The sequence below is a fragment of the Tamandua tetradactyla genome, chromosome 10 (genome assembly GCF_023851605.1).
Source record: "Tamandua tetradactyla isolate mTamTet1 chromosome 10, mTamTet1.pri, whole genome shotgun sequence".
NCBI lineage: Eukaryota > Metazoa > Chordata > Mammalia > Pilosa > Myrmecophagidae > Tamandua > Tamandua tetradactyla.
Window position 1 is genome coordinate 72,446,737 of NC_135336.1, and position 24,591 is coordinate 72,471,327.

General features: G+C 34.0%; 1 protein-coding gene across 10 annotated transcripts in view; it reads right to left on the bottom strand.

The window, feature by feature from the left end:
• Positions 1-730: 730 nt before the first annotated feature.
• The window catches only part of NRIP1 (nuclear receptor interacting protein 1), a 107,167-nt gene continuing 83,306 nt past the window's right edge, over positions 731-24,591 (bottom strand). For 9 of the 10 annotated variants that reach the window (XM_077118727.1, XM_077118729.1, XM_077118731.1 and 6 more), the window contains one exon: positions 731-7,979. In XM_077118727.1, coding sequence (XP_076974842.1) covers positions 4,160-7,639 — 3,480 coding nt within the window. In that variant the 5' untranslated portion in view covers positions 7,640-7,979 and the 3' untranslated portion in view covers positions 731-4,159. Of the gene's footprint in view, positions 7,980-16,500; positions 16,557-24,591 lie in introns of all 10 variants that reach the window. The other variant, XM_077118735.1, reaches the window with a different exon arrangement.

Below are 24,591 nucleotides of genomic sequence, written 5' to 3' on the forward strand. Positions count from 1 at the left end.
AATTTTTCACTGTTAGATTATAATAGAACCCTTTAGTTCCCAACCACCCCCCCAAAAAAATTCATTTTGGGGAAAAATGCCTTCCTCCAAAACAACAATCAATGATACATGTAGTAAAAATAAAAATTAAAAAAATTTAAAAATCCTTGGCCATTGGTTTACAGGTACACACAGGTTTATTTTCTTCTTCCTAAAAATAGGATGTATATAACAAGTAATAGTATTCCCTATTACTCATTACATACATATATTGCTTACCATTCTCTGACTCATTATCTACTACATATAGCTTATATTTACATGTGTGAATATATATACACATTTTTAAAGATTCAAAATTGATAAATTTAATATCCATTAAAACTAATCTTATCTAACAAAATCTCATCTTAAGGCATGTATCAAATCAACTTTTTTTTAACACTGTACAAATTTCTTTTCCATTTTAAAAATCTACAGTGATGATTCAGCTACAAACCAAGTAACAGAAGAGAAGCTAAGTAGGATAGGCGATAGGCTGATTGTCATTTTGAGTGATATCTCAATTGCCCTGTCACTAGATGCACTAACTCGCTGGCCACTTCCTACTCCCACTCTCCCTTTTATTTTTCTGAGAAAGGCAAAGCATCCTTGGAGACCTATCGCTATTTTCATAGCCAGGGACTTTTATGTTATGGAAAACCAGGAAAAAAAAAAAAAAGAAATAACAGTCATTTCAAACCATAGAAAATGCATTTTTTTCTAATTTATTCAAATTCACTGCAGGAAGTAAACACTAAAAGATTAAAAAACAAAACAAAAAAATTCACACTGCAATATGTACAATTTCATGACAACACATGAAGAAATTAAATTCCTAATAAAAATGACAAATCATATTACTGTGCACATTGCATCAAAATCAGTTGTGTAAACCCCAGAATGCATACCATGAATGGTAATGTGCCCGTATTCCAGTATTTAATAATGGAATACTCTTGGAATACCACTGTTTCCAATGGAATTAAAAAATTCATGAAAGTAGTTGAATTCTTCATGTTGAAAAGTAGTTGACTTGATTTAAAAAATTTTTAAGACCCTTGGATTCAAAGCACATTCTCTCACAAAGCTTAAACCACAGAAGTCATGTCCAGAAATGGAATAATGTCATGTTGGGATGAAGATCTGATCTAACTTAAGACATTTTGCCAAATGCACAGATGCACAGGGTCCCCCATGCACTTTTCATGCAGCAGGAAATCACAACTTAAATAAGAGGTTTATTCTATACATTTGTCCAGACTTGCAACAGTATACATACATGCACAATTTTTAAACCTGTATGATTATATTTACACTTATACATGGAATATACAGAAACCAAAGAGTTAATTAAAAGGCTTTTCTGTTGCATTAGAATGGTACAAAATATGTATTTTTCATTAAGGAAATCACTATTTACATCACCTTTAAAAACCAATTTTAACATCTTCATGTAACAAGTCAATATATATATATATACACATATTATATATATATATATATATATATAAAATATATACTCTCACCAGTTTACTCTTCTGTAAGATGCAGCAGAGAATAAACAGGTAATGCTACCTTACTGATGTCAATGACAGCTGTAGTACCCTTTCACAAATGACTTTAATAGGAAGAAATTGTCTACATATCTAAAATAGTCCTTGAAAATATGGTATGTGCATCCTTGTACCTACAAAGGCATAAACAAAGCAAATTTGTGGACATATGTTCTTTCTCACTGCTCTGCTTTAATACCACCCTAAACTCAAAGTGGAGAATTCTCTGGAAAATCAGAACAGCGTTCTTGGTGGTCATATTTATTTATGTATTACTTTATTCTCATTCCTTTAATTAACAAAAGCAACCTAACAAACAAAAAATAGCCACACTGGCCCTTGATGTTCTTTTTCCTGGCCTCAATTTCATTCCCTTGTAAAAGCCTATTTTCCCCTAAGCAAGGGAAGATACCGACATTTTAAAAAAAACAACTCTAAGGTTCCAGACCTTTCATAATGGCAGGAAAAAAATGACTTGGTACAAGTTTATTCATATAGCGAGACAATAAGATTGTCTCAGAGTAAATATGGGATGGAGTACAGTATATTCACTGGCCAGTGGAATTTTCATTTAAGAATAAGTATATGCCTTCATCTCTCCATGATGTAGTGATATATTCACTCCTGATTCTATTATTTTAGATATCCAATAACTATTTATAAATCATTTTGCAAAAAAATAATCATTTAGTATTTTAGATCATATTAGGAAATAACGCCCATTTTAATATAAAAAGCTTAGAAACAATTTTAAATAGAATTTCAAATAGATTTCCTTCTAATTAATAGGTGATTACATAATAGTTTTGATAGGTCAGTCGCTATTCCGGTTCATGAAAATATTTGATGTATGAATCTGGATCATAAAATTGGAACTTGAAAACTTGTTTCACAATTGAAACCCCACGTGGCTCAATAAGAAGTTATTTTAAGACAAAATCAATGTTTAATCAGTATTTTAAAATAGACTCAATGGAGCGATCGTACACAATTCTGTAATGTGTATGTGCCCTTTTCACATTTTCTTAGTTCAATCTGAGTTTAATCCCTTTCTTGAGTTTGGACTAAATATTTTCATCTTTGTCAGCACTGTTCTTACGACAATGGTTTTAACAGAAGTTTAGGATGTGTTCAGAAGAAGTTTCCAAACCATCCTAGAATTACCTGAGTTTGGTTAAGTGGCCCTATTATTCCATCCCTAAGGCTAATTAAGTAGATGTTACTCATTGGAAAACATAAATAATCACAGATTTTCCTGAGATGTTGAGCCAGATATGAAAGTTGTCCCCTTCACCCAATTTTTTATCATAAAAAGTATTCTGAACATGATTTCCAAAGATATAATGGTAATATATGAACCACAATACTGCAAATTTTGAGTTGATGTGTTACTCTGTTGGGGGAAAATATAGGCATCAAGTATTTTGTTTTATAGTCCTTATTCTATGTTCTGAGAAAAGTCATAAACAATGGTTCTCCAACTTCAGTGTGCAGAAGAAACACCTGGTGAGCATGTTAAGATGCAGATGGAAGACATCCCAAGTCCACTTAGGAAAGATTCCTGTTCTGTAGGTCTGAGGTGCTGCCTAGGAATCTGCATTATGAACAAGTGTTCCAGATGATTCTAATGCAGTTAGTCTGAGTCCAGCTTTAAGAAATCCTGGTCAAAAGACTAACAGGTACCACAGGAATGGTGAGAATTCACTTTGATAAGAGATGGTGAAAACTGTCCAAAGAAAAGCCAATTTGCTTCTGTTAAAAATAATTTCTTAAATATTCAATTACTCAGGAAACCACCTGAAGATAAATTTTAACTTTCCCAATTCTGTAAAAGGAGAAATATTAATTTAGTAAAATAGCTAAGATACAAAACTGGAAATCTGCCTTTTTAAAGGATCTATCAAACTTTCCTCAGTTATAATGAATATTTACTAAGTAGTACAAGGTTTAAAGAAATACATATTGGAAATATATATATAGATAGATAGATGGGACTGGGGTGGGGTGTACACATTAGGAACCACAAAATCCCCTCCAAGAGTTACTAATATATTTTAGCAAGGGTGAAAATGTAAGCATTTTCTCTAATTTAATTTTGAATCAGATGAGAAAGAAACCATCACTTTTTAAAACTTAGTAACTCTCCATAGAGTTACATAACTGTTTGGACTTTTTAGAAAATGTACTATGCAGGCTGATCTCTGCAAAGCAAGACAAAATACACTAATAAAGGTATGGATGAAAGGCAGAAAACTGCATTAATCCACGATGGATGGAGATTCATATTTTAATTTAAGCCTCTTATGCTTATAAAGTAATTTCATTCATAAGCTACTCACAGTTGTTGTTTGAAGCATACAGAAATGTTAAGCAACCAATTGCTAGTTCAGTAGTTTCCTCATGACATCTAATGTAAAGCAAAAGTAGTATGCATATTTAAATATCACCAGTAACCAATACTTTTCAAAATGAAAAAAAGCTTCAATTATACCATGCTATTCTCAAATCATGCTCTTATTTATACAGATCTCAAGTTCATACTAATTAATTTTAAAAAAGATCCAAAGCTGTATATCAGGTCCATTTTATTCTGATTCTTTCTTTATTGTTAGCACATTTCCCACACTTCCATAAACATCTCCATTTGCGCTGTGTGGGCGAGAAGCATTTTTTCCCATATGGCTATTGTAAGGGCTTCTTAAATTAAAGAAAGATGCTTTAGTTTCTGCAGCAGGGAGTAACTCTTCTTTGATTGTAACCTGTGAGACACTTTCGGTACATGAAGGCTCCCTCCAAATATCCTTGTCCTGTGTTTCTCGACTGGTAACAGAATTGCCTCCTTTCTGGAGCATGTAATACAGTATTGGGTTGGTTTTGGTCAGTCTTGGAGAGTCTTTGTCATACTCATTTTTATCCACATCTGTGATAACCCACTTAATAGGCCCCTTCTCACTGGGAATGGAACACCCATTCAAAAGCCCAGATTCTGGTCTAGACTCTGCAGAGCCCAAGTGATCAGGAAAAGGAGTACTTACAGGAGTTTTTACAACTCCTGGGTATGAAAATGTCCTATTATCTATGCAGCTGCTGTTGGGCTGTGTGGAACTGTACATTAGTCCATTTAAAGAAGAAACGCTGAATTCAGGTTTGCTACTGGTCACATTATTTTTGTGTCCTTTCTTTTTACTGCTGACAACAGAGCTACTCCTGTGCTGGGACAAATCTCTCACACAGTTTTCTGAGAGAAGCAACTGTTTCAGAACATTGAAGCTTTTGCTCTCTCTGGCCCAACTACTATGTTCACTTTCGCTGGCTGAACCATGACCTGCAGGGTATTTAAATTCAAGATCATTTCTGCTGAATTTCAGCTCTTGCTGGTTAAGCAAAGATCCATACAGTATTTCTGGAGCACTGGGACTGTTAGCAGCATCAACAATGTTACTTTTCATCTTTTTAAATGGATTTTCTAAAGGCTCAGTATAAAGCTTTCTTTTCTTAGGGGCCAAGCAAAAGTTTTTCGATGCTAGAACTGTCAGTTCACTATTTCTGTGGCTCTTGTCTACATCATCTGCCAGGTAACTTTCTTGATTTTGTCTCAGCAATCGACTTAACAGACCATTCTTAGAGAAAGAAAAATCCTGAGGTGAAACAGGTTCTGATTTAAAGTCCTCGGATGCTGGTAAGGCAGCTGTGCTTTTCTGCACAGAAGGAGCCATGCCTAAGAATGGGCCAGCCTTAGCATCATGGCTCAAGTGCACACTGGCATTATGAATATGTAAGTCATCACAAGGCTCAGATTTTATTTTCACCATCAAAATCTGTTCACCTAAAGCTCTATCAGTATGTTCCTGAGTACTTTCATCTCTTGAAGGATTTTTCTCTTTCTTTTCACTCTTACCTTTGTTGGTGTTTCCCAGGAGCAACTGGAGAACAGTGCGTCTTTCAAGCAGATTTTCTATTTCAGAACCACAAAGTCCTGTTTCAGGAACTGTTGGCTGACCAGTGAATGCTTTATTTTCTTCAACTGTATTTGTTTTATTTGAGAGCAGAGGGCTAGTCAATCTATCAATCATACCTATGGGTTTATCTGTGTTTACATTTAACAGCTGTTTACCAGGTCTCTGCTCTTCCACTGACATGGAAGACTGCATTCCACATTGTGCCAAATTCTGTAATAATTTACTGGCACTGAAAGTTGCAGAGTTTTGCACACCTTCATTTTGGACTGGTTTCTCTCCTTGAGATTCTTTGCTTTTTGTAAGGTCCATTAAGTGGTTAGATGCACTATTTGTTAGCTTTTCAGACTGAGTATTGCAAGCATATGGTGGTGAATTCCATTTGATGACCAGAGAGTGTTGAGAAAGATTGATGGGAGACTCTGCTTTGGTTGAAGTAAGTAATGGTGGAGTGCTCAATGGTGTAGTCCTATTTGTACTTGGGCTTTCTATTACAGAAGTCCTTGTATAATTCTGTGTATTGAACTTTGTCATATCATTGTGTACTCCCTGAGGACTGGTGTTTGTTTCTGCATTTTCTTCATTCTTATGGCCAAGTAGTAACTGAAGAAGTGTTACCTTCTGGTGGGAATTTAGCTTAGAATTCTTTGAGGTATCTTGATCTTCTTTGCTATCTACATCTGGGACTTTGGGCTCCCAAGTATTTAGCAAGGATTGAGTTAGGTTATCCAGAGACACAGGTTGGTCAGATTCTGGCTTTTCAATTCGATGTTTACAAGACAAGTCAATGGGAACACAGTTGGAATAAGAACTTTCATCGCCACTGCTATCATCTGTAAAACTAGGATTGTTATCTGAATATTCATCAACAGTTGTAGGTGTACTACTATCCTCAAAAATGCTTCCTCTCTCACTATTATTGTGTCCATTCATCGGCCTAGGTATGGTCTGGCTTTTAAGAAGATGTAAAAGCAAACTATTATTAGCAGTTTGTTTTATATTGTTTCTTTCCAGTGAGTTCTTATAGCCAGCATTTTTGGGGGAAGAAGGAATGATACCCATTGAACTTTGAAATGTGGTAGAATTACTTTTGCTAGCTATTAGTTTGCTTGATGGTGTTCTTGCCTGTCCATTAAGATGACTTGGCACTCCTTTTGATTGTGGGAAACTGCCAACTTCCTTCTGGCCATTTTCCTGTAATCTAGCCATAGCAGCAAGTCTTTCACTTGCCACTTGATTTGCATTTTGTGTTTTTAAAGCATGTTCCCGAGAATACTGCTGCAAATGGGCTTCACTTGAAAGGAGTAATGCTAACTGGCTACAAGCCACACTAGGTTTAGGCGAGGTGGCAGGACTAGCCCTTTTTTCTACCATGCTCGCAACAGCCTGTAATCTTGCAGCACATGATAAAGGTTCACTCATGACCTTTGTTGAACTTTGTCCAACTTGATGAGATGACTCTACAAACCTATCCCTGATGAGGTTTTTAGTTACATCTGGTAGACTGGTTTTAGGCTTTTGATCTTTAGCTTTACTTTTCTTCAACAAAGTTTTCAAGTGACTTGATGCAACACCATAGCACCTTAAATCTTTCTCTACTTTTAAAGAATCATGACTGAGGGCGTATCCTTGCTCCTTGAGGCTCTGCCTAATTTGTTGTGACAGAGCAACAGTCTGCAGCCTAGAGCTAAACGACTGAAGCAAAGAGGCCAGTAATGTGCTATCCTGTTTGCTTTTAGGCACATTGTCAACCATGCCAGCTAGCAAAGCCTCCTTCTTTACGTTTAAATTTACGATGGAATCAGACAGTCTCTTCCTCTTCGCTGCATTCCAGTCCTCAGAAGACTGTAAAAGCCTGGCTTTTTTGAGATGCAGCATGCCAGATCCCTGATGTGTATGTGCATTGAGAACTGGACCATTACTTTGGCAGGTGGGAAATACACTGCCAGAAATGTTAAAGTTCTGATTTTCTTCATTATGCCCAGGAGACTTTTTGTCAACCTCAGTACCTGATCCCCCTGCTGCCTGATGCATTAGTAATCCTTCTAGGTAAGTTAAAACAATAGAATCCTGGTGCACATCAGAGCCAAGCTCTTCTCCATGAGTCATGTTCAATAGAAGTATTAACAAGGGCTTGGTTTCTAGTCACTTTAAGGAATGGTTTTCCGTGGATGAGTGAGATGTAACTTTAATAAGTGAGTATCAGTTTATCATCTTCCATCGCTATTAGAGATCTACTGTTACATTCCAACCAGGATTGCTTCTGGCAATGACAAGTTAAAAGGCAGGCAAACTGTAATGCAACTGGAGCAGAGCTGATCGACTCCTAAGCAAGGAAAAGTCGAAGTATTCCTTAACACACAGGTCTGCAGCAGCAAGCAGATATAATCCTTAGTGAATATATTGCTTTTCCTTCTTCATCTTCTGTTCCCCATTAAATGCAAATGTTCTAAAAATTAAAAATACAATAAAAACAGTTAAGGCGTTGCAGAACCAGGATCATGCTATGACACCTATAAGCAAAATAATATAGCATTTCCACATTTTATTTATAGATGAGTGTGCAAACATAAACACATGTGTGTTTGTGGGTGGGTATATAAATATATACTTATAGGGAACTACTGTCACTGTACTGTATTTTATCTTATGTTAAAATTATCAAATCAATTAGAGAAAATATTTAATATTTATAACTATCTTTTCAAGCCCTATAAGTTTCTGAATTTTCATAAGCATCTTTCCACAAAGTAATGTGAATGTTAAGTCTCCTTTAAAATCTATAAAAGAGCTAGAATCAGCCTCCTTATTTGCCTCCATGTCTGGCCACTTAGGAAGAAACAAATTAGATGTGCAGACTAAGCAAAGGGCACATGGAATGGACTTGTTTGATTAGTCTGATGGTTAGGGTGAGGCCTACAGAACAGTTTCATTTTTTTACATCATCACCCAACTTTCAGACATTCAAATACTGAACAAAGAAGATTTCAAAGAAATAGAAGAACATACCAAGTTTAAGATTGTTTTTTGACCTGTGCATATTATAATGTGATAGAATTAATCATATTCTTAAACAAACAAACAAACAAAATAAACACAAGCTTACTACCCACAGATTTTCCCATGCATTCTTTATCAAAGGCAGAAGAGGATGATTCTTTAGAAGTCTACCCAGGGTTTTACTAGTTTATTTTTAAATTCTTAAATCTGAGCCTCATAAATGCACCCCATGAGAACTTCTAATGTGAAGTTTGTAGCTTGCAAATAGAGAAGACAGGGCATTACTATATATGTAAAGTGGAATGAGAAATATCTTTCCTTAGTCAGAATTTGTAAACATCTGACTGATGTTTATTATCTAAGAAGATACCAAACAACTTCCCATCACCAATATATATACTGTAATTCATTGTATATATGAGCTGCAAATTCTGAGTATTTTTTTGCATTTCTGAGTACTTGCTTGATAGTTTTTATTTGCTTCTTTTTTAATCAAACTTGACCTAAAGAAGGGAGCCACTAAACCCTTGGAAGAGAAGCTGGAATAAATTCCATGCATTTTGTAACTCAAGATGCCAAACAATACTGTTCAAGTTATTAGACATCCTTAGTACATAATTAATTCTCAACTAGTTATAAATTTAACAATCATTTAAAAGGGTATGCAAGGGCAGGCAACAGTGGCTCAGTGGCAGAGTTCCAGCCTGCCATGCCAGAGACCCAGGTTTGATTCCGGGAGCCTGCCCATGTCAAAAAAAAAAAAAAAAAAAAAAAAGGGTATGCAAATCTACCGTATATCCTTCGATATCACTGCCAACCTTTTGTTCTTGACTGGACTGAAGAAAATCAGTCAAAATCACATAAGTCAATCTTATAATTGATTTGGAGGTGGCCATAAAAAAGAAAAACCATTTAATAGAAGCAGGAGAATGAAATAAGGTTATTGGAGCACATGAGGCACAATTTGGTTCATATTATTCATGTTATTCCTATTCCACTCTTTACCGTGGGTAACAGTAAAGTATTATTTATTGGTTTAAAAAGACTGAATTTATATATATCTGAAGGAAAAAAGAAGACCTGGGAGTTTACTTAAAACATATTACCTTACCAAGGTACACTTTACTATTGCTACAGTTTATCATTTTTTACATATTTCCTATATTAACAGAGAGTGGGTAACAGAGATGAAGACGAATTATTGCTTGTTAAAAAGAAGAAAATACAACTCAACTTTTAGTATACTTTCAAGAGTATAAAATGACATACAAAAGATTTCATTATGCTCCTTGGGTCTGAGGCCTAATTTTAATTAGAACACTCAATAACTGTACATTATAATAAATTAACTCACTGAATGAATAAGCTGCTAACTAGGAAGGAAGGCATTTTTATATCTAAATACAAACACACACATACACCCAATGAATATATGGAGAGATGAGAAATGAAATAATCGGTATCACAAATTTAAAGCAACACACTATACCTTCACTGAGGTAAGCCAAAAGAATGAGAAGGCAAAAGTCATCTAAATATTCAATCAGATTTACTAATTTAATTCAATATAACAAACCTACAAAACTCTAAATTTGCTTGGAGATCTATCTTCAGATAACACATGAAATATGTTCATTAAATATGAGGAACAGATTGGCAACCTCCAGAGGATGAGGCAAGGTGAACGTGCACCTTTAAGTTTCTAGGATGGCCCTAAAGTACTTTCCTCCACACCCATTGTATTTATTTTCATGTGATTCTACTGTAAGTACAAATAAATGATTAAATGAAATTTGCAAAAACTTGTTCAAAGATTTTCTTAACGAAAACCCAAACAAAATTTTAAAAAATGTTAGCATACTTGCACCAATTTCTTTTTGAGGAAATGTGGTTGTTGTAATATGAATAAATATAATTGTATATATACACTACACTATAACATCTTCCTCCAGCAAAGAAAGCAAGAAACCAATTTAGAATAGATTTGAAAGAAAGATGAGTAATTCCTTCCAACAAATTTCCATCTAAGTCAAGGTGGTTCTTTTAATTGATTTATTTGAAAAGAAATCCTATAACAAATTACGTAAAGCAGTGAGGGAAAAGTCTTATTGAAACTTGTTTTTTTAGTGGGATAAATTTGTAAATCAAAGCCACCTGTCTGAGGTTACTGAGACTGTTTCAGATGACACTCAGGAGTAACACCTACCAGCACTCTTACAGAAAAAGAAAAGCACTGAGAAAGCAGGAATTCTGAAACTACTTTGGGTCTGAATTCGCTGAGAATCCACTATTAAGGGTCCTTCAGAGATAAAAGTGAGCTAAATTTCTTTGATAATTTCCTTTTCTATTCCCCTGTATGACAAAAAAGGGAGAAATCAGAAACAATCTCTCCTACCTTTTCTGAGTTTCACTTTTTCATTTTTATAGTACAGAATTCAGCTTTTTAGACAGAAGAAAAGGAAACATGATACTTGGATATGGTACAGCTCACCGGAACAAAATGGATATTAGGGCATGATATACAATATTATGCTACCTAACAAGTAGACTCCTTAAGGTTACAATTGGTATTTAAAGTTATTTAGTTTTAGTTTGACTCATTTTCTTTTAGCAAAAATACCACTATTTCTGAAACGCCAACATACAGTTCTCTTGTCTGATTCTATATACACGGTATTTAATAATGTTGCTAGATTTAACACTACTAGAAGGAGTATACTCAGTTAAAAATATCTGCATGTCAACATACATTTAAAAACCTAGTTTCTTCAGGGATTTGGTAGTAAGATGTTCTAAAACTGGAAAAGTTTACAAAATCTTGTGATTCTCTGGATATTATAAAGCTTTAATGCACACTTTAATATACGAAGGGGGAAAATAAAATTTACCCAATGATAAAATGAAAGTAGATCGACTGAACAATATTCGTTTCAACTTGGTTGTGATTTTTATAGGGTTGTCCAACATAATTTTTAGAAGTGACTTATTTTAACTAAAAAGCTACTATAATATTTAGTATACCAAGAAGCAATTAAATTATTATTTGAGGATTGCCATCTTAAATAAAAATTAGCTTTATAACTTTAATAACTTCATCTTAACCCTCAGTATACCAAGAAGAATGGTAATTATCACTATTTATTATCAGAATTCAGTGGACCTTTTATTACTATAAGCCAATATATGTGTACCTTACTGAGTAAAAGTGAAAGATAATGAAAAACAAATTCGTTAGAAGTTTTCATAACTTAAGCATAGCAAATCCAATTATTTATTCTGTATTTTCTAGATTTTGAAGGAATATATATAAGAGACATGGGTAAGGTACTTTGTAACTGACAATTCATCTACAGTCATGGAAAGCCTGGAAATACCTTACAAATACACAATGCCAGGGGAGTGCAAAGGTAGTGCAGTCGTAGAATTCTCGCCTGACATGCAGGAGACCAGGGTTCGATTCCTGGCCCATACACTTTCCAAATAAACAAACAAAGAAGCCAACAAAAAGCAAACAACCAACCAAAATTCAACAAATCGTGCTCTAATATTGGGATACTCACATGGAAAAATAATGAAATGTGACCCCGCCATACAGCATAGAAAACAAAACAAAACAAAAAAACAAATCCAGACTTTAAATACGTATCTAATAACAGGTTATAGCTTCTCAGTTCTCTTTTTGTACTTATATTGTTCAAACCATTATACTTATGAAAAATTTGATAGCTCATAATTTTGTTAAAGAGAAGACAGAAATCTAGTGTTTCATAACTGCAAAATACTATCATTTTGAGACTTATAAAATACCAAATACAGCAATGATTTTTCATTTCTATATAATCTATTTTCTTCCAATACCCTTTGTTACACACCTGTCTTCATTTGTCCATAAATGAAATTACTCAAATAAATTTAGATGTACAACATCATAAAAAGTGAAAGAATATTACCATACATTCTTTTAGCAAAACAGGGCAATCGAGGTTCTTGTAACAAAATACCGAGTGAAGAAGTCCTTCCTATTGAGTAAACCAACTGGATTGAAACACTTCCTTTTTCTCTTTTGAAGTATACTGGAGAATGCTCACTCACTGATCCCTGACTTTGAGAAAATTTATCTATGCCATCTGAAAATGATGGTCTGAGATTTTGTTTATTCCATCAATATTACCATCTGCATTCACATTTAGAGTGCTACTGTGAGTCTCTTTGCATTAATCATCTGATTAATGGTGATAATAATAATAAATAATAAATAAATAAATAAATAACCCTGAGACACTAAAAGTGAGTACAAAGAACTCTGATAGTATATTGAGCTAACGAATTTCATGATAACTTAATGAATTCACGTAAATTGCTTTATAACATTAAAATTATAAAGTGAATCTTTTTTAAGTTAAAAGTTTGTAAGCATAAACATCTAAATTTTATAAAACCAAGAGTTTACTGGTCAACTAGCATACAGTGAAAAAAATTACTGTTCTCTTGAAGCAGAGTTATTAAAAAATAATAAAACCAAAACAAACCATGAAAGAATTCCATGGATTCTTAACCATATGAACAGTCAGATTTTAGGAAAGATTCAGGTTTAAATATATAGACAGTTTAATGAAATATCTAGTGACACGTTTGAATTACCAAGCGTATTTTAAAAACAGCTACATTTTCTTTTAAGTACCTGGAAAGTATGAAAATAGGTTGAAATACAATTTTTATTTTAAGGCCTTAATCAATAAAGACAGTTGTAAATAATTAGCAATATTAACAGATCACAAATGGGTGTTATATTGATTATTTGGAGTAAATATTTCCACTGCATTATGTTTTTGCACTCTACTTGGAAACGGTTTATTAAGCAAAGAGAAACCAAATTTTTACATGATAAAGTCCAATTAATAAAATTATACTTAGTTAAACAAAAGATGCATTTCATAGGATTCTTATATGTGGGACTATTTTCCTGGTTGAGAATAGGTAATGTGAAAGTCTTTCTCTAGCTTTTAAGGACTCAGTATCTTATTTACAACCAAATTATCCATAAAAACAAATTTCAGTGATTAAACATCAATAAAGTCATTTTGTATGCTATTTAAATTATGTCTAATGAATACTTCATAACTTCCAATTTTTTCCATAAAATGTCCTCCAGTTTCTTCTACCTTATCAAATAATATATATTTGAGGACTGAATTTAAAGGTATTTCTGCAATATCACTTTTGTGAACATTTGGATTCTTGGTTCTAGCTTCTTAAAATGCAGAAGTAATTGAAGAGCTTCTTAATTGTGGCCACTCAAAAATAACTCCTCCGGGACAATATAATTTCAATTTCACTTTGAGATTTTTTCCATGGCACTTTTGATATAAAAAGGATAAGAAAAACATGAAGTATTAGAAGAAAATTTCTCAGTACTAACAAGATTTGAAAGCCCAAATACTGAACCTTTACTTCAAATAATACAACACAGGCAAATAATCCTTACAGCTCTTGGCATTCTCTAAGGCAGGATTTGAAAAGCTTAAAAAGTTGAATATGGAATAAAAAACCCAAAGAACAATTCATCAAGAGAATGTAACATCAAGCATTTTACCCAAATGGATGAAAGTAGCTTTCTAAACTGAGGACATAAAACCCAACACACAATTTCATAGAAGAAAAGGAAAGTAACGTTTCAGTAATGTTTAAATAAGAAGCTTAGTTAAAAAGTAAAGACGTTTATAAATTGGAAAAGTTATTGAAAAAACAAAAGAATAAAAGAACTATTCAACTGTCATATCAAAACGGGATAAAAAAGGAATAATAGTAAAGGAATGAGCCTGAAGTCTCATTTATTAGAATATATTTCTAATTTCTTGAGAAAAAAAAGAAAAATTAGTGTGTGTGCTTTGATACAATTTGAATTCTATGATAGCTTTCTTTACAGTATTATCATGACAAAAATATGAACATGGTACGATTTGATGGGTGCCAGGAAAAACAGTTTGCTTCAACTGCTAGAGGGCCTCAACATGTGAAACTAGATGTCATTTTAGATGTCAATACTCTTCAGAGAGAGAAAAAACAGAAGTCACAGACACTGTAGTGAGAAAAAGCAGTGCCCAGATTCCTCTCTATTGCAATGTGAATGATTTAGAAACTTTTGCCCAAGGCCAAATCTGCTCCTAGCATCCAGGTCCATCAGCTTAGCTGCTTCCATAGGAGTAAAATAGTATCCTTCACATTCCCTATTAAAAGACACTAAGTACAAGACACTACTGCTTAACTAACCTAAGAGTTCAAAGATACATATTGGAGAAACTCTTCAACCCTTAAATTTTATTTCTATAATTCCAACTAATTTGTCAAATTGTAGTTGAGAAAAATGACAAGCATTTTAATGAGAAAGAAGACATGCTGTCATAAAGCAATGGAAATAATCCCAATCAAAATATTTTATAGCCCCTTTTAGTCAATTTGAAGGGGCAAAATGATTTTGAAATAGCCATACACCCTAACCACCCAATCTGCCAAAAGTTGTTTACCTTCATTCCTTTCTTCAGTGGGATCACAAAATTTCACAGAGACATTTATGTGGAAACTAAATATGTGCTTGTATTCACACTGGAGCATTTGCTTATCTTATAATGGCTATATACTGAATAAAATGCAATAACAGTGAAGATTTAGGATACTTAGTGACATAGATAAATGCAAGAGAGGTGAAATGACTTGTCCAATGACAGAAACAAATACCCCTATATAACTGATATAGCAAAACAAAGAAGAGCTTCTTTGTTCTGAATTATCCTCACAAGATTTATGAATCAGATCCAATGACACCATTAACCATTTTACTCTGCCTCCATGTAAAGAGAAAATCCCAAAATATTTAAAATCAGAATTGAATTAGTATGAAAAAGTTGGAGATTATAAATATAAAAGGCCCACAGAATTAAAGGAGCTAGAAAAAGTGTTTAACTGTTAAAACAATTTCTAATCTCAAAATGTCATGCCTTCCTGGATGCTATACTACATAGTTTCTCTGAAAAATAAAAAACACAAAATAATCATTAACAAATTATTTTGTTAGCACCATAAACGTTAGATACAAAACCAATGGAGGGTGAAGCTTCTCCTAGCCTTTTCCAATAGCTCTGCTAAAACTGGTGCTTTCTAACAGTTTTCAAAAACATAATATTTTCCAATCTCTATCAAAATAAGAAACATAATGGAAAATGGAGCTTTCTTCTCCTGGAATTGTTTGAGTGTTTATAGTATATATAGGGACATCCTTTGAGACTGGAATATAAATCCTATTAAACTCGACCATGTTTTCCTCAACCCTAAAATAGACTTGACATACAGACACAAGCACAAGGTCAAGGTCACAGATCAGTAAGGAAGATTACCAACAGGACTGATGTAACAGCTGGCATTTGATCAAAGCTCCTGGGGTTTTTAGTACACTTACCAGACATTCTGCATTTACTCACATAACAAACTTTTTAAAATGTTCCCATCTTTGAAGGCAAGATCTTCATGCCCTTTTTATTATAAAGCATGTTCTACTAAAATGTTGCATTGGATCACAGAATAAGAGAAACCCGTGCATCTGTTTCAGAATGTCATGTGTATGTATATCTGTATATATGCTTGTAGATTTGTTTGTCATTATATGATCTTTGATATGTCACAATTTGAAATTGTACATTATATGTTCCTCAATATCGTGGGCCACTTCTTCCCAAACACACACAGATTTAACTAAGAATTGGTTCAAACAGGAAAGTTTTGCAATGTAACAATTTCCAAGTTATCCATCTAGGAAGAAACTCTGGTTATCAACAATAGCAATAAGAGTGATTCTTAATGGAATACATTATTGAAGATGGAAATTATTTAACAAACTATGTCTTTTGCATCAGCTGTTCAAACAAGATAATGAATTTATCTTATTTTTATAAAAATAGAGGTATGCATGTTCTTACTGAATGTTCTTACTGGAGTATCTTGATCAAGAAATCATGCTTCAGGATACAAATTGCTGTGGGGGTAAATTTAGGATATAAAAGCATTACTTATTAAATCAAGTACCACCTGCTGCAGCTTTACATAATCCGCAAATTATTTATGATACATGAACATTTAATGTTTTCAATGATCAGTTTTGCATTTTAAACAATTATATTTTATGAATTAGTTTTGAATGAAAATGATTGTACTAGCCTACAAATACTGCCAGTTTCTCAAAAACAAAATAAAAAAATACCTTATAATCCTGAATTAAATATTACTATAAATGGAACTTCCTTTATTGGGGATAACAGACGTAGACTTGAGTATATCAAAATTTATTAGTAATGGGCACTAATTTGTACATCAAACTTTGATTACAAAATCTGTTGATTTATTTTCTTTTGGAACAAACAGAATTCTATAAAATACACTATTAATGTCTTTTTAGAAGGATCATTTACCCATTAATAAACACATTTTTCTTTAGCTGCTACCTGAAGTGAGAGTGCTGATTTTGATGTGAATGGATCAGGAACTGCAATGAATTTTCCAGAAATGGTAAACATTATGACATTATCACTCTTGCCAGTACTAGCCCAGTAGACAAAGCTTTCTAGATTGAAGGTTTCAGTCTGTAGTAGAGAAATACCACTACAGGCACACTCTACAGACATACAAAGCAATGGTATTTAAACCTGATAAGGTCCCATCCCAAGAGATTAAAGTACAAGAGAATAAGAATATGTACAATGCGTCTGAAGAAATTCTACAGTTTTAAACATTGGTAAATATTAAATTATGTGCTTCAACTAGGAAGAGGAAACTACTGGCACACAGTTAGTAGGCTACTCATATTGCCATGCATACCTTTGACCCCTCTTTTGCCTATCCTGCACATAACCAAGTGCCTGAAGTAATAATTTAAATAAGTGTAGCCAGGACAGCTTCCTGGCTCTCCTCACTGTTGATAAGAGATCCAGCTTCATTGCTGTCCAGGTCTAAGGCATGTTCTGGCCATGCAGAAGAGCCTACAAATGGTCCATGCCAGGGCACCTGACACTCAGAAGCAGATATACATTGAGGTGCGGGGAGTAAGGAAGCTTTAGAAGCGGACACCAATGAGCTGGAGTTGAGAAACAGGAAGAATACCAGTCTTGGTAACATAGGTCAAGAGTTTTCACACTTCATTTACTGAGCCAAAACTATTTCAAAAAAGCTTTTACTTTATCAATTAAGATAATTACAAACAACTAGGTGCTATCAGTATCATATAATAAAATTAAAAGCATTTTAATACAAAGATTAAGTAATTTAGCTTTTGAAAACTCAATTATATAAATCATTTTTCTGTTTTAGGAGCTAGAATGACAGTATATGGCATGGCACATACATAGTATACTGACACTCTTGTTTAGGAGTCAATTCAACTCTAATATCAATTATTTAAACTCTTACATTAATATTTCCTATCATTAATATTTTGCTCCATGTTTTGGTCCTTACCATAATTTCAATTACAGCATTCATATAAAATGATTTGTTTTATATTTAAATTCCTGTCATCACATCCAAGGATATACATAAGACAAACAGTTGGAGAAATAGCATGGCATAGAATAATGAGTAAGAACCTTCTGCCTAGTGTCCTTCCCCCCAGTCTGCCGACATACTTGCTAGTCTTTATTCTTATAGATGATGATGAAATATATCAGACTGAAAAACACATATACTAAGTCCCATTTACCTACACATTCAAGCTAAAGAAATAAAACATCTCTTCCATCCTGAAGACTCCACTGAGAAACTCCCCCCTCCTTAGGTACCATTCCTAGAATTTCCCAGGTGGGGAAAAGGCTTTCATCTCTGACTACACAGAGATGAAACCGTCAGATGACATTTCAATCATTTCACTCACAAAACTGTTTTTGAGTTAGTTTATGCCTGACTCCCCGACTACAGTGTAAACTGCCTACATGCAAGCACTATGTTTCTGTCATCTTTACATCCCAGCACTTGGCACAAGCATTACCAGTAGAACATGCAGCAAGTGAACCTCTTGGAGAACTCAATTTATAAAATGAGGGGTAGGTTGTAATTCTGGGTCCATTAAGATTTAAAATCATATTATAATTCTATTTATAATGTTTGGGTTCAAATTCAAGATACTTTTTTTTCTTCTGAATATAAATTAACAAAAATGTACAAAATTAAAGATTAATAAAAATACTTTATTCTATGCTGAAAAGTCTGTGTTTGGAAAACATGTATGACTAGTATCCTAGTGTAGAAAAAGGTTTGTAGAAAAATGCTGAATTTAAAATTTTTTAATGTCTATATTATTAGAAGATTTAAAGCTTCTACTATATGGCCATCTTTATTTTAATATCTTCTCATTTAAAAATGATCATATTCTTTTAGTTTCCTTTAATTACTGTTTCCCTAGGCAAGAATTGTAAGATCTAACATTCATGATATGATTGATATGTTTCAAAATACTGGTACCACTAAGCTTTTAATCATATTTTCCCTCTCAAATCACTCATTTTATAGAAAGTTAAATAAAACTCATTTAACATTAAAATGCTACTTTGTTAAAATTTCTTTAGTGAAGATGTATTAAGTATGAAATGAAGAATGAGGCAAAAGATTCCCTAAAATAAAATAAAACTCATTAAAAAAATAATTTTAATTCAAGGGGGGAAAGGAAGGAAGTCTTTATGAACTAATGTTTTACTGTATCCACAACTGAGAAACTGTTTCACTACTTCCATTTAAAAAATCAATCACAAATGTACATAATAATAGTACACCAACGACTATACCAAAAGCACTTTGAACCCTTTAAATTGTAAGATAAAGATTTTAAATCCAATTGGTCAAAGGTATTCTTGGGATGATCGTCTTCATTTGAACCCGTATTTGCAGAAGAGCTTCATGTAAGGACTTCGATTAAGTTTGGCTATATAAAAATAATATTCTGCAAAAAGTGATTCAACTCAAATACGCGCAGGTAATCAAATTATCTTCTAAAGGCTTTAAGCCTAAAAACCAATCCAAGAAAAACAAAAACTGCCTGAGGAGGTCTTGAATACTGAAGCAGGGAGAATAAACACGTCATCTTCATGCCTTTTCTACTTTTTACCATTATTTGTTCATTGCCATTAATAGCAATATAAAATATGCAAAGTCACTCTTGATCTTATCAAAGGGCTAAGCTTCCAGTCTCCTCTTGTTTCATTGTCTGATATTAACCCTTAATAATGTTTCTCAAGTCTGAAGAAGCTGAGAAGTCATATGGGTCCACAAAGTATCTTTGATATGGGATGGATAAAATTTAGAATATCTATTATTCTAAATTGTATGGTAAGACAATCTTTTACAATAAAACTTGTATACAAAAAGCTCTCTAAGCATTTGTTTTAAAGGTATTACACTATTAAATAAAATTTCCTTTCTACCATTATAAAATGACAGATTTTTGTTTTTAAGCAGACCTTTTAATCATTGGACTAATGCCTCCTGTTTAAAGCTAAGCTGTCAAACATCCTGTCTGGTAATACAAATTTAGAGAACGTGTATAAAACTGGGAAAGCATCTGATTTTTATGAAATGCCAGCTATCATTTTCATAACAGTAAAGCTTGCAAAGAGATTCTATAAACACAGCAGGATCACAGACTTTAAAGATTAGAAGGGAGGTGAAAGGTCATATGCCTAACCAATCATCCCATTGGATACTTAAGTCCCTTTACAACCTCTTTGCTAACTGGTTGTCTAGCTTATTTCTGTAAACTTTAAGTAACCATCTTCCAAAGTGGTACCTTTTGGCAAAACACAGCTCTAAAGATTCAACTTCTGGCTCTTCCGGTTTTATCGTTTATAAATGTGCAAAAACCAATACTTATTTTCACTGTGAGCCATTGTGAGGATAAATGTAAAGAACAGGTGCTCAAGGGGTTAGTTATATGTTGCTATTCAGAGAACTCATTCCATATTAACATAACTGAACAGTATAAAATGTTCCTTGCACTGGGCTACAATTTGTCTCCTTTTATTCCAGTCACTGATCTTACTGGGGCCACAAAAACAAAGTTAATCTTCGTAACTCTCAAACAATCCTTCAAACACGAGAAAATAGCTGCCATATCCCAGTGACTAGGTCTATCAGTGTGTGAAGCTCTAGATAGGATAGTTAAGTTCCACTGTTAGAAGGAGTTTATGAGGGAAGAGCAAACAAAAGAAGACAATGTTCCTGGGCACCAAATTGTGTTAAATACTATAAAGATCCAATCCTTTACAAATTCATGGCTGGCCAAAGTAGTATACAAAAGCCCCAAGGGGCCCTCTGCCTTTGTTGATTCATAGTGAGTTCGTCATAGATTTTTAAAAATCCCAGCTTTTTTTCATATGGGCTTTAACTAAGCCATACCCTCTCCTCATATGAGACCCTAGACAATATTTTCTTTGATTCTCCTCATGAGGTTGGCTAGTATTATATTATGCTTAATCACATTTTTAAAAAAATATGACACTAAAGCTCTCAGTAGTTTAGTGACTGTGTCAATTGGCTAGTAAATGGGTAATTCAAAACCTATACAAGACCCTGTGCATCGTAGCCTTTTCTGCTGTATTAAATTCCCATGAACCATAACAAAAATGCATTTGAAAACATTTCATAAAGCCAACTATGGCTTTGTTGTGATAATGGAAACACTAGCACAGCACCTTAAGAACTTTAAATTACTTTTCCCATTCTAAAATCTTGCCTCTGTGGTTAAGAAAACAGTCTTTGGATTCCTGGCTCTGCAATTCACCAGTGGGTGACTTTGACTGAGTTACTTACCCATTCTGGGACTGAGTTTTTTGCTGTTGTAAGCTGAGAATAATAACAGTATCTTCCTTATAAAGCTTTTGCAATAAATGGATTATGTATATAAAACACGTGACCTCTTGGAGACAATTCGGTAGGTAAACTCATTGCCCTACCCCTGTGTGGGAAGATGACTCCCAGGGTAAAAATCTTCCTGCCAAGAAGGGACATCACTTCTGGGGATGAGCCCGAACCTGGCATCATGGGATTGAGAAAGCCTTCTTAACCAAAAGGGGAAGAGAGGGCGGGCCGCGGTGGCTCAGCGGGCAAGAGTGCTTGCCTGCCATGCCGGAGGACCCCGGTTCGATTCCCAGCCCCAGCCCATGTAACAAACAAACAAACAAACAAAATATAATAAAATAAGAAAATGTTTAAAGATGTTTCCCTTTCTTCCTCCCTTCCTTCCTTCTATCCTTCCTTCCTTCTCTGTCTTTCTTTAAAAAAAAAAAAAAAGGGGAAGAGAAATGAAACAGAATAAAGTTTCAATGGCTGAGAGATTTCAAATAGAGTCGAGAGGTCATCCTGGAGATTATTCTTATACAGAGACCCCTTTTTAGGTTTTTTAGTGTATTAGAATAGCTAAAAGGAAATACCTGAAAACTGTTTCACTGTATTCTAGTAGCCTTGATTCTTGAAGACAATTGTATAACTATCTAGCTTTTACAATGTGACTGGGCAATTGCGAAAAGCTTGTGGCTGACACTTACTTTATCCAGTGTACAGACAGATGAGTAAAAAGGACAAAAATAAATAAATAATAGAGGGGAGAAAGGGCAAGGAGTGTTTGTGGTGTTCTTTTTCATTTTTATTTTTATTCCTATATTTATTTTTGTTTGGAGTAAAGAAAATGTTTAAAAATTGATTATGGTGATGAATGCATAATTATATGATTATACTGTGAATTACTGACTGTACATGTTGTACATGAATATATTTCATAAAATTGCATTAAAAGCGAACTTGTATATAAAACACTTAGTATAATACTCAACATTATCTAAGCCCACTTAATGTTTATTATTCTATTATGCATGAACATAGCACCAGACCAGAAGACTTTCCCACATCTTTTCTTTTTTTTTTTTTTTCACTTGCCAGTCATACCATGTATAAATTCCTTAATGGAATTGTCTAATTGTCTTTTATCCCTGTGTCCTGATACTCAATATTGAGATATTCAATAATTATCACATAGGCAACGTACGTGAAATTTTAAAAGAATAAAACTTTTGTGTCTCTAAAATAATTTAATAAGCTTCCTAATTAATCCTTTAATTTTATAATTTTGGAAGACATGTTTACTTGAAACAAAGAGTAATTTAATGTGCAAAAGATGCCTAACATTTCTTTCTTCCCTAGGCAGCTTTAAGAATCTGTCCCTTACTCCTAGTCACAGGTAAAGTTGGAAACTTGACAAAGATGGGCCATTCCATTCCTTCTCCTGGGATTTAGAATTACAGGAGAGCTTGATGCCTTCATTTTGGGGTAGCTATACTGAGTTCATATTTCATAGATTAGTATCCAAAGCAGTCAGTATGTTGAGAGAAAAGAATCAAGTAGGTACATAGAGAGAAGCAGAGATGAGGAACTATACAGAGGTAAAAGGGAGGAACAAAGAAAGAGAGAGAAGAGACAGCAAAGAGTTACCGAATAGTTTCGAGGAGATTCAATGCACTCCAATATTGGGTTCCCTGAGAGCATGATGTACACCTCTAATAAATACCACTGCACTTGAGCTTCATTGAGTGGTCTTTTGTGCCGTAAAACCAAACCACTTCTATTATACTGTAGGGATACTATGTAAGACAAACTCCACCTTCTTATTTCATAGCCTAAAGAACTCTGAAAACATCACCATTCTTTCTTCTCACTTTTCCTAAAGTACCTCCACCTCATACACGGTCAAAGAGCAATAATGCATCTGAAATTTTCAAATGGGTAAAGCTAATAGCACAGAGAGGTGAATAAGTTTTCCAAGGTTGGATACACAGTTGTAGGGTTAGAGCTGATAACAGATTTTCAGATTTCCTATGCCTAGGGGCCTGCACCAAGCCAACCTCCGCTGACAGAACTCAAGTGTGCCAATTATCCAAACCGCATAGGAAACACTGGCCAAAACAGGGTTGACTGGACACCGGTTGTTTTAATTCTTTAATCAACTCTTCCCCTGAGTTACTCTGGGGGTGAATAACATTTCTTTTGTAGGAATGGGAAGGAGACCAAACAAGACATCTGGATGAATATGTCCTTTCGTCAAGTCATCCCTGCAGCTGTGTGAAACTTACTAATGCTGAAGAACTTCACAGTTTAATTTGTTTTATCATTTCCCCACTATTGTATTCAATTTAAAAGCAGATAAATCTTTATTTTTATATTAGTCAAATAGTTCCAGAGTCTTTTAAGTTATTGAATCTATTTGAACATACATTCTATGTGTTTGTGTATGAATGGGTGGGTGGGGTGGGAGAAGGGGTAGGACCTGGAAGTTTTGATGTTAAAAAGAGACTTCTCATACTTAAAAAGAGAACCATTAATATAGACTACAGCCACTAGAAAAGAAACACATAATTTTTCTTTTCACATGTAAAGGAAAAGGAAATACTCGTCATCTTCTTATGAATCAAGGAAAAAAGGGAACCATGCAAAGGCACAGGTAGCCTATTTTCTTGCCCATTTTCCTGCATACACCTATTTTGTAATTTTACTAACCTGACAACAAATAAGTATCATTAGATTCAAGAGCAGTCCCTAATCACTCATAATCAGTTCATGCCCATCAAGTGGGCTCAAACCATGACTCTAGCGCTACCAACCCGAGGCAATGGGTCAAGAGCTGATCCAACCTGTAGTTGTGCATTTTCCCTTTTCTATCCAGAAATTCTTACTGTATTCTCCCCACTTTTTCTCCCAGAAGTTTTACTCTTCTTTTCTCCATCTTTGATTTATCAAGGATTAAATTAATTCTATCTGTATTATTCATGTACTCTGATAGAATTCAGATTTACAGAGGCTCCTGAAAATGACATGGCACCCACATTCCCTATATTGGGAATGGTTTATAGAGGTGGGAGGAATGGTATACCTTTTAAGCAAAATAAGTATGAATGGTTAACTGTGGTCTGATTAGGGTTGTCCAACCCTAGAAGAGGAAGCTTGGGTAAGGTTCGAGAACTTGAGAATGAATGGATGAAAAT